The sequence below is a fragment of the Haematobia irritans genome, chromosome 4 (genome assembly GCF_050003625.1).
Source record: "Haematobia irritans isolate KBUSLIRL chromosome 4, ASM5000362v1, whole genome shotgun sequence".
NCBI classification, from domain to species: domain Eukaryota; kingdom Metazoa; phylum Arthropoda; class Insecta; order Diptera; family Muscidae; genus Haematobia; species Haematobia irritans.
In genome coordinates, this window is record NC_134400.1 from 206251764 (window position 1) to 206263635 (window position 11872).

An 11872-nucleotide genomic window follows, 5' to 3' on the forward strand; every position below is an offset into this window, starting at 1 on the left:
ACCAGGTCGTATGAAATTTGCTTCTCCTAGGTGCTCCGGAAGCCAAATGTAGGGGAAATTTGCAATACCTACATCAATAATAACTCCTCGTGCCAAGTTTCAAGCAGATAGCTTGTTTCATTCGCGAGTTAGCGTTATTTCCACAAACGGACGGATGGACTGATGTCCGTCGACTCAGAATTTCACCAAGACCCAGAATAAATATAAAACCCTCAAAAAACATATGTTCCAAACATATTTTGCAGGAAGCACATATATTATTGGGTATTGCCGAAACATTATTATGTTTGTTTCATGTGATCATATTATACGTTTGGAAGCATTTTGAGCCTAAAAATATTATATGCTTGGAAGAATGAAGTTGATCGCGATAGCAGAGTCCTTAAAGATATCAAAGGAACGTGTTGATCATATCATTCATCAATATTTCGATAAGCGGAAGCTCTGTGCAAAATGGGTGCCGCGCGAGCTCACATTTGACCAAAAACAATAACGTGATGATGATTCTGAGCGGTGTTTGCAGCTGTTAACTCGTAATACACCCGAGTTTTTCCGTCGATATGTGACAATGGATGAAACATGGCTTCATCACTACACTCCTGAGTCCAATCGACAGTCGGCTGAGTGGACAGCGACCGGTGAACCGTCTCCGAAGCGTGGAAAGACTCAAAAGTCCGCTGGCAAAGTAATGGCCTCTGTTTTTTGGGATGCGCATGGAATAATTTTTATCGATTATCTTGAGAAGGGAAAAAACCATCAATAGTGACTATTATATGGTGTTATTGGAGCGTTTGAGGTCGAAATCGCTGCAAAACGGTGCCATATGAAGAAGAAAAAGTGTTGCTCCACCAAGACAACGCACCGTGCCACAAGTCATTGAGAACGATGGCAAAAATTCATGAATTGGGCTTCGAATTGCTTCCCCACCCACCGTATTCTCCAGATCTGGCCCCCAGCGACTGTTTCTTGTTCTCAGACCTCACAAGGATTCTCGCAGGGAAAAAATTTGGTTGCAATGAAGAGGTGATCGCCGAAACTGAGGCCTATTTTGAGGCAAAACCGAAGGAGTACTAGCAAAATGGTATCAAAAAATTGGAAGGTCGTTATAATCGTTGTATTGCTCTTGAAGGGAACTATGTTGAATAATAAAAACGAATTTTGACAATAAAATGTGTTTTCTTTGCTAGATCGGGGACTTATCAGCCAACCTGTTATGCCCGATATGGTCAATTTTCGTACCTGATTTAGGTTGGACTAATGGTAGTATTCTGTAAAAAATTTGGGCTAAATATAAATTACACACGGAAGCAATATTCAACTTTTTGACTTCAAAGAAAAAATCACTTATCCCAGCCGAAAGTACTCAATGAGAGGAGAACAGTAATTTCTGTATTTTGCTAGATTGGTTGCCGTTCTTTTTTTTTCGCCAAATTCGAATTCTTTTTTTCGCCATAGCTCGAAAAAAGCTGTGAATTTTTCTTGCAGCAATGATGGAGCTCTTGACTCTTGACAATAATGCTAAATATATTAAGTCGGAAAAATTCCATCTTCCATAAATGTTGAAAAAATTGCCATTTTTTTTTTCGTTTTTCGACTACAGCTCCTTTAATATTGTTATTAGGGTATCATATATCGGCGCTTTCGAATGATTCTCTTTAAAAGTTATTTTATAACCCACATAAAATAAATATCAAGTGTTATTTTATTTTGATTTAATTAAATAAAAGTAGCTAAAGGAATGAAGATTACCGAAATTCATCACTTAATGTGCTAACTATTAAAGGATCTGATTTCTGGAGAAATGCTGATAATGCTGTAGAAATTTACTATGCTTCTTAGAATCAATACCAGTTTGACCACTCCTAGCTAACGCAATAAAACTTCCTAATTGAATCGTGTGTTAACAAGCGACATTTTTTCTTTTATTTCCATGGAATAGTTTAGAATATCAAATGTTTCCAAAAAACATATTCAATTTCAAATAATTTTTTTTATATTGAATTTGAATTGATTTGGAATTTCAAAATCAATTTTTATGAATACTAATTTTGCATTTGAAATACAAAAAAGAATAAACATAAAATGTTAATTTCTCATACAAATTAGGGAATCATGAAAACATAAAGTTTTGTATTTATGAATAATAAACGAAATGAAAACAATGTGTAATTGTTTGTGTTATTAGGGGAACAATCTATTGTTGTTCTTGTTACGGTATATAAATATTTTTCGCCAGTATTAATATAAATATTTAGCTATAGAATAATTAGTGAATTAAATTTTGCACCATGTTATACAGATTCATTTAGATAAAATAACGAATAACGGCTAAAAACCGGCTGAAACTAATTGCATTGGGACACTATAGCAACTGGTAGCAAATAGAATAGGTAAATAAATGAAGATACTCTGGCCATATTAGCATTGAGGAAAACAAATAGGTAGCATTCATTTGTAAGGGAAAAGTTTACAACCTGTAATATCACAATCGGTGCCCGTCAAAAATTTGGCAAGCAGTTGAAGTGAAAGACCCATTACCCAAAGAACTTATACCATTAACTTCAGCAATATCTCGTGCTTGGAAATAATGACTTACTTTAAACGAATGCTTTCGGTTACCAAACGTCATTTACCTATTTTGTACTCACGCAAAAAGTTGATGTAAATTTTTAACCTAAATTTTACGATGTAAATTGTTTTGATAAACAGTCATAACATTGAAAAGTGAGTAAAGTAGAAAGTCGAGCCGGACCGACTATATCATACCCTAAACCACCCCTATTGAATAAGCATTCGTGGATATCAGTGAAAGAGGTGTGCGAAATAAATCGTATTTCCTAATTATCTGAATCTGCACAAAAACGCCGGATGTTAAGATCTATACTAGATCTAATATTGAGTCCATTATTAACGAGTAAGGAAAGTCGTATACCCTGCACAACTCTGTAGATTTAAATTTTCAATACCATATCACATCCGTCAAATGTGTTGGGGGCTATATATAAAGGTTTGTCCCAAATACATACATTTAAATATCACTCGATCTGTACAGAATATGATAGACTTCTACAAAATCTATAAACTCAAAATTTAAGTCGGCTAATGCACTAGGGTGGAACACAATGTTAGTAAAAAACAAGTAAGGAAAGTCTAAAGTTGGGCGGGCCCGACTATATTATACCCTGCACCACTTTGTAGATCTAAATTTTCGATACCATATCACATCCGTCAAATGTGTTGGGCGCTATATATAAAGGTTTGTCCCAAATACAGACATTTAAATATCACTCGATTTGGACAGAATTTGATAGACTTTTACAAAATCTATAGACTCAAAATTTAAGTTGGCTAATGCACTAGGGTGAAGCACAATTTTAGTAAAAAATATGGGAAACATTTGAATCTGAAGCAATTTCAAGGAAACTTCGCAAAAGTTTATTTATGATTTATCGCTCGATATATATGTATTAGAAGTTTAGGAAAATTATAATAATTTTTACAACTTTTCGACTAAGCAGTGGCGATTTTACAAGAAAAATGTTGGTATTTTGACCATTTTTGTCGAAATCAGAAAAACATATATATGGGAGCTATATCTAAATCATAACCGATTTCAACCAAATTTGGCACGCATAGCTACAATGCTAATTCTACTCCCTGTGCAAAATTTCAACTAAATCGAAGTTAAAAATTGGCCTCTGTGGTCATATGAGTGTAAATCGGGCGAAAGCTATATATGGAAGCTATATCTAAATCATAACCGATTTCAACCAAATTTGGCACGCATAGCTACAATGCTAATTCTACTCCCTGTGCAAAATTTCAACTAAATCGAAGTTAAAAATTGGCCTCTGTGGTCATATGAGTGTGAATCGGGCGAAGGCTATATATGGGCTATATATGGTAACCAAAAGCATTCGTCGGCAGTAAGTCATTACTTCCAAGCAGAAGGTATTGTTGGCAGTAATGTTAGGAGTGCGTTTGGTAATGAGTTTTTTCACCTGAACTACTTACCAGATTTTTAATTTAATTTAATGAGAATTAGGACTTCTATCATGCGAACAGCAAATAGATAAGCTGATAAATAGATAGGTGGACGAACGGACATACACGGATTCAGAGAGCTATTTTGAGGCAGTAAATGATTAGTAAATAGGAAGTGGTTTGTAAAACCAATATTTCTATTATTTTTAGAAAAAAAATTTAAAGCCTAAAGTCAATTATATGATTCTTATTATAATCTTTATTAATTAGCAAGAGCAAGAACGAAGATATTGAGTATTTGAATTACAGATAAAAAAAAGCTTCATATATAGACTAGGACTTATTGTGAGGATTTCGCATCTTTAGTTTACATTTTTTTAAAACTAATAACACTTTTTACTTTGAAGTATTTGGTATATGGTAAATTTAATAAATTATAGTTTTTGTTTTTATCATATAACTCAAGGAGATTTTTTAAATTTAAAGCAAGGTAACTGTTTAAATTTAAGAATCCACATCTTTGGTTCGGAAGCAATATCAATGATACATAATGGTCCCATATGTCGAACTTTAGGCCATATTTTTTTCGGTGCACCCTCAAAAAAAAAATCGCTTCTTTAACATATGTTCCAAACATATTTTGCAGGAAGCACATATATTATTGAATACTGCCGAAACATTAATATGTTTGTTTTATGTGAGCATATTATATGTTTGGAAGCATTTTGAGTCCAAAAATAGTATATGCTTGGAAGAATTCCTCAAAGAATATTGTGCTCATTCCCTCGAATCTTTTTCTGTAAACAAATAAATTATTATAAGAACTACTTCCGGCGGTTATCGTTAGGCTAATTCATTCAATATACTAACAAAAAAATCCTACTAAAATTGATTTATTAAAAAAATGTTTTTTTTTTTTTTAATAAATTCCGTTTTCATTTTGTGAAAACCTTGAGTTCATTTCTATCATATGGAACTCATCTTTATCGTCCCATTTTAAATGAAATGGTTGCGAATATATGTGTCAAACCTCCAACTGATTAAAAATTCATTTGCTAACTAAGCTCGTAGACTATTATTATTATTTTTTTTATTTTTTATTTTAATGAGACTTGAGGCCAACATTTTAGAACAATTTCGTTAGTTGGATATCAATAGAAGAAGTATACTAATATGGGAATTGTGTCATGAATCTATATTCGATTTGTATGGAAATTTTTGTGAATATGGACTAGAAAAACTAGCCTAAGAGAAAAAATATATGCGTATAATAAAAAATGAAATAAAATGAAAATTCTAAAATTAATAGAATAATAAACGCATATCTCTTCATTGGGATATTAAATAGTGAATTTATTAGACATTTTATATATTTTTAAAATATTCTCACAAAAGATTAAGGGGCGTACATAGATTTGCATTAGAATGGTACCTCAAAAAAATATGCACACAACGATTAGAGATGCAAAATTAGCTCGTGGATTTCATTGATCAGTGTGATCATCCTCTTCTATATTGACATCCAACTCATGTTGACTCTGTGGTCCAATATTTAATTAACAGAAAAACAAAATGTTTGCATAAAATAGTGACATTTCCGACCATAAATGAAAAAAAAAATATCTTGAATTTAATTGGCATTAAGTAGTGATGTCAGAACAGGTGTTTAGTGCTTCATAAATCGCCCATAAAGAAGTCCCATTAGATTATCACAATATGGAGATGAAGTTCGTGGTGGCTAAGAACCAAACTACAAATATTGGCCCGTGGAATATATGATTCCTCCACTTGGCCGGGGTTATAAAATATACATAATCACTATATTCAATTTGCTGTTGTTGTTTGTATTCGAAGATCCACCATTCGGTAAGATATAATTTTCAAGTTGGCGCTCAACTATTTGATGACGCCGGTTATGCACTGTAAAAACGATGACCATTTTTGTTTTGTTGCGCAACATATTCGATTGAGAATATTTTTTTTGTTTAAATCTCTTGCCCCTAAAATATTCAATGATAATGCTGTCACAAACATCTATCCATTTAGTCATAATAAACATTTTACCACCTCCGGTTTGAGCACCAAGTGTCAATGTTCAACAATGGGGTAAAAATTATTACAATGTTATTAGACATTAAAGATTTATCGCCTGTTTGGTGGTGGTTAGAACATAAGAAATTTAAATAAAATTAATTGTAAATGTCTCCGGTTTTCGTTACAAAATGATAAAGTGCTAGTAAGAAAGAGGTAAACTCGGGCGAAGGTGACTATATGATACCCTAGATTGAAGTGATTTTCTTCACTCAAAGAAAAAATCATGCACGGAGTGCTCAATCTGACAACGATAAAATGACGCCATGCGTTGTTAAAAGAACAACCAGCATTCATGATCTGAAAACGTTATGGTTACGACTTTATAAAAAAAACTCGAACCTGTGTTTTCCTGCACCATATGCGTTAACAGTCGCCTTAGCACATTGCACCACCGAGGGAGTCGCCATAACAACGTCTAAGGATTATTTTAAGACTTTTCATGGCCAAAGAAAAACGAATGCCGTTCATGAAATCCTGAACGCTCGTGGAAGAAATTGTGAACCTTCCGTTTTGATTTTTTTGTGAACGTTTCCGTTTCATTTTGTCACTGTCCGTTCACGACTATGGAACGTAATTTTTATACCCTCCACCATAGGATGGGGGTATATTAACTTTGTCATTCTGTTTGTAACACTTCGAAATATTACTCTAAGACCCCATAAAGTATATATATTCTGGTTCGTGGTGAAATTCTGAGTCGATCTAAGCATGTGCGTCGGTCCGTCCGTCTGTTGAAATCACGCTAACTTCCGAACGAAACAAGCTATCGACGTGAAACTTGGCACAAGTAGTTGTTATTGATGTAGGTTGGATGGTATTACAAATGGGCCATATCGGTCCACTTTAACGTATAGCCCCCATATAAACGGACCCCCAAATTTGGCTTGCGATTGCTCTAAGAGAAACAAATTGCATCCGATCCGGCTGAAATTTGGCACATGGTGTTAGTATATGGTCTCTAAAAACCATGCAAAAATTGGTCCACATCGGTCCATAATTATATATAGCCCCCATATAAACCGATCCCCCGATTTGGCTTGCGGAGCCTCTAAGATAAGCAAATTTCATCCGATCCGGCTGACATTTGTTACATGGTGTTAGTATATTGTCTCTAACAACCATGTCAAAATTGGTTCACATCGACCCATAATTATATATAGCCCCCATATAAGCCGATCCCCAGATTTGACCTCCGGAGCCCCTTAGAGGAGCAAAATTCATCCGATCCAGTTGAAATTTGGTACGTGGTGTTAGTATATGGTCTCTAACAACCATGCAAGAATTGGTCCATATCGGTCCATAATTATATATAGCCCCCATATAAACCATTCCCCAGATTTGATCTCCGGAGCCTCTTGGAGGAGCAAAATTCATCCGATCCCGTTGAAATTTGCAACGTGGTGTTAGTATAAGGCCGCTAATAACCATGCCAAAATTGGTCCATATCGGTCTATAGTTATATATAGCCGATCCCCAATCACACTAAAATTGGTCCATATCGGTTCATAATCATGGTTGCCACTCGAGCCAAAAATAATCTACCAAAATTTTATTTTTATAGAAAACATTGTCAAAATGTTATTTCTATAGAAAATTTTGTCAAAACTTTATTTCTATAGAAAATTTTCTCAAAATTTTATTTCTATAGAAAATTTTGACAAAATTTTATTTCTATAGAAAATTTTGTCAAAATTTTATTTCTATAGAAATTTTTTTCCAAATTTTATTTCTATAGAAAATTTTGTGATATTTTGCCAACTGGATAATTTTTATAATTTTTTATGATTTTCAATGCATTCTAACCTTTGTCCGAAATGATAGACTTCCAATATTTTTACAAAAATTCGCAATTTTTCTAGAATGCATATAATATTTTTTCCGATCAAATTTAAATTGTTTATTTATTAATTCTCACTCTGTTTTTAACCTATTTGAAGCAAAACTAAAATTTCCAAACTACATTAGTTCCAGTTGTAATCATCTTTTTAGTTTAAATAGCCCTGGATGTCTGTCCATCTAATTAATGTCCTAAAGATACACGGATGAAAAAGACTGTTTTTCATATGTTTGGATATAAACATTATATGTTTGGAATACAAATTTTTAAACACAATATTTTTGAGTGCAAGCATATAATGTTCATACACTAGCATAACATGTTTGGGACATATATGTTAATATGTTAGAACATATTATGTTTGGTACATAAAATGTTTGTAAATATAATATGCTTGGATGCAAACATATATTAATTTAGAAATAGCCTATAAACATATATGTGTTTAGTAGCTTGGAGCGCTATTTAACAGGGAGCGATATTGAATTAAGTTGGTGGTTGTTGCTTGTTATTACAAAATTAACATTTTATTTTTCCTTGGGCAATTGATCAGCTACTTCTTTGATCCTTACAAACTGTGTGGTCCGCTGTTCGAATCCCCGTCCGGCAAAAGGTAAAATTAAAATAAAAAAATCATACAATTGAATAATTTCTTCTACAATGTTTGTATTACAGAAAAATCTCGTGGAAGTGAGAAAGATGTGGGGGAATATACAATTGGGCAGAAACAAAATTTTGAGCATTCAGGTCGAAAACCTATGTTGTTAGCACCTATATTACCTGTTTATTTTCATAATTCATTATGATTGTAAATATATAAATAAATAAATAAAATTTTTAGCACAATATTGTTTGGGAGAATTTTTTTTAAGCATATAATATTTTTGGGTGTAAAATGCTTACAAACATTTTATATGTTCACATAATAACATATTGTTTTTTGGAAGACAACATTATTGAATTTGGATGCAAAAATACAAAATGTTTGCAACTTAGACTACCCAAACATATATTGTTTAGACCAATATGCTTTCAAACAAATTATATATTGGTAGAGATCAAACATATAAATGTTTGGGCAATACCCAAAAATGTATATGCTTGAAGCAAAATATGTTTGGGAGTATATGTTACAGAAGCGATTTTTTGTGAGCGTGTAGACACCTACCATTTTAACCAATCTTCATGAAATGTAATATCACGTAAATATTTTTAAAATAAATATTTTTTCAAAATATCGGGTGGGTTCAACGGTAAAAAACACTAGAAATGCCTATACGCAATGGGCATTTTTGGTTAATGTGGTATCACAATGGACCGAGTAGTCTAAGTGAGCCTAAAACAAGTATATACGGCCGTAAGTTCGGCCAGGCCGAATCTTATGTACCCTCCACCATGGATTGCGTAGGAACTTCTACGAAAGACTGTCATCCACAAATTTCAACTCACATGGTTGTTAAAAATCATATACTACCACCACGTACCAAATTTCAAACAGATCGGATGAATTTTGCTTCTCCAAAAGGCACCGGAGGTCAAATCTGGGGATCGGTTTATATGGGAGCTATATATTATTATGGACTGATAGGAACCAATTCCTGCATGGTTGTTGGATACCCTATACTAACATCACGTACCAAATTTCAACCGAATGGGAAGAATTTTGCTCTTCCAAGGTGCTCCGGAGGTCAAATCTGGGGATCGGTTTATATAGGGCCTATATATAATTATGGACCGATATCGACTAATTTTTGCATGGGTGTTTGAGGCCATATATTAACATCACGTACCAAATTTCAACTGAATCAGATGAATTTTGGTCTTCCAAGAGGCTCCGGAGGTCAAATCTGGTGATCGGTTTATATGGGGGCTATATATAATTATGGACCGATATGGACCAATTTTTGCATGGTTGTTAGAGACCATATACTAACACCATGTACCAAATTTCAGCCGGATCGGATGAAATTTGCTTCTCTTAGAGGCTCCCCAAGCCAAATCGGGGGATCGGTTTATATGGGGGCTATATATAATTATGGACATATGTGAACCAATTTTTGCATGACCATTAGAAACCATATACTGACACCATGTACCAAATTTCAGCCGGATCGGATGAAATTTGCTTCTCTTAGAGGCTTCGCAAGCCAAATTCGGGGGTCCGTTTATATGGGGGCTATACGTAAAAGTGGACCGATATGGCCCATTTGCAATACCATCCGACCTACATCAATAGCAACTACTTGTGCCAAGTTTGAAGTCAATAGCTTGTTTCGTTCGGAAGTTAGCGTGATTTCAACAGACGGACGGACGGACGGACATGCCCATATCGACTCAGAATTTCACCACGACCCAGAATATATATACTTTATGGGGTCTTAGAGCAATATTTCGATGTGTTAAAAACGGAATGACAAATGGTGGAGGGTATAAAAAGCGCTGCCCCTTAAACCTGATCTATCCTTTTTGTGTTTTCAAACAAACATCTTTTCTTCCAATGTGTTTAATGATAAATACTTTGAGGTAAGACACATACCCTGAATATGATATTGAATAGGGGACATATTTGGTAAATATTGACAAAATGTTTATGCAACATTTGCCTCATGTTTAATAGAAAAAAAAAACCAACACCATTGTACTTGTAATGTTGTTTTGCTTGTTTTTGGCTTCGGATTGTAGATGCCACTAATGTCTATCCTCAGAGAAACAATTAACATCAATTTATTGATGCATACATAAGGCGGCGTCGCTTGATTAATGTCATCAAAGCTTATCATACGTTTTCTGTTAAGGTGCCATGACCTTCATTTTCATACTAACCTCTTTTTTCGCTACGATGTTGTTGTTCATTGATGGTAAAGCCAAATTTATAAGGACGCACTGTGGTCTGGGCCGAACATTGTTGCAGCAGATTACAGCACAGCACCGCCAAAGACACAATAAACTTGGAAAAGAAATGATGTCATAAAATTTGATGTACAGCACAAGAATTGGAGGCTAATTGTTTTTGTTTAATTTGAGAAAATCACACTTACAACACTCGTAGTACAAATATTAAACCTCGCCATAATCACGGCTTTATTCAAAAATTCTACTAAAATTTTTTTAATGGGTTTTCTAAGTTTTGAATATATATTCCGCGATTATCGTTTTGTTTGGTATTTTTTCTTAATTTTTTGTTTTTGCTTTTTTTGTTTCACAAATCTGCCTCACTTTTTTGGGAATTATTATTTGTTATTTTTGTTGTTTTCCCCTCAATTTTTTTTTATATTTATATTTTTGTTATTATTCTATGGTTCCTTTCTTTAGATGGGAAAGCTTGGCCACTGGTGAAACACACCTTACGACGTTCTATTCGATATTGACTGGACCCATAACATTAGGTAAACATTTTAAAACTTTAGAATCGTAAAAACTGATTATTGCCTCTGCAAATCTCCAAACCGCACAACCACCATCAACAAAACACCTCTGAATCGATCGTTGTCGTTGATTACCTAGAACAAGGGGAGACTTTGTGACTGCTGCTTTGTGATGATAAAACAGATGCTACCTGTTACCATCTATTTCCACTCGGCTCGCATTTTTGTTTTGTTCTAATGCCTTTAGTTGTTTTGGGGAGGCATTAGGCATATTTGGCTATGTGAGCATAAAATACTCACGTACACAACTAAAGCATGTCATTAGAAATCCCATCGGCTAACGGGTAATGCGTGAAAAGATTTGTATTCTCCTGTACATCTTCTGTAGTAATATTTGTGAGTGCAAAAAATTCTGAATTACCAACTCTTCGAATCAATATGTCATCAGTGTAAACATCCTCATTGTTCGTCTCCTCCATATATCACGACTCATTAATTTGCTAATTCATCTGAGAAAATTTCAATCGGTTTTGACACTTTTTCGATTTTTTTTTTTTGATATTTGGTTTTACTTTTATTGATTTATTAATAT

At 33.9% G+C, this 11872-nt stretch overlaps 1 protein-coding gene across 4 annotated transcripts in view; it reads right to left on the bottom strand.

Moving 5' to 3' along the window:
* Positions 1 to 11287, bottom strand: part of l(3)mbn (lethal (3) malignant blood neoplasm) — a 50702-nt gene extending 39415 nt beyond the window's left edge. For 3 of the 4 annotated variants that reach the window (XM_075306099.1, XM_075306097.1, XM_075306096.1), the window contains exons 1-2: positions 10954 to 11287; positions 10739 to 10862 (exon numbers count right to left, since the gene is read on the bottom strand). In XM_075306099.1, coding sequence (XP_075162214.1) covers positions 10739 to 10862; positions 10954 to 10986 — 157 coding nt within the window. In that variant the 5' untranslated portion in view covers positions 10987 to 11287. The remainder of the gene's footprint in view (positions 1 to 10738; positions 10863 to 10953) is intronic. The other variant, XM_075306098.1, reaches the window with a different exon arrangement.
* Positions 11288 to 11872: the final 585 nt, after the last annotated feature.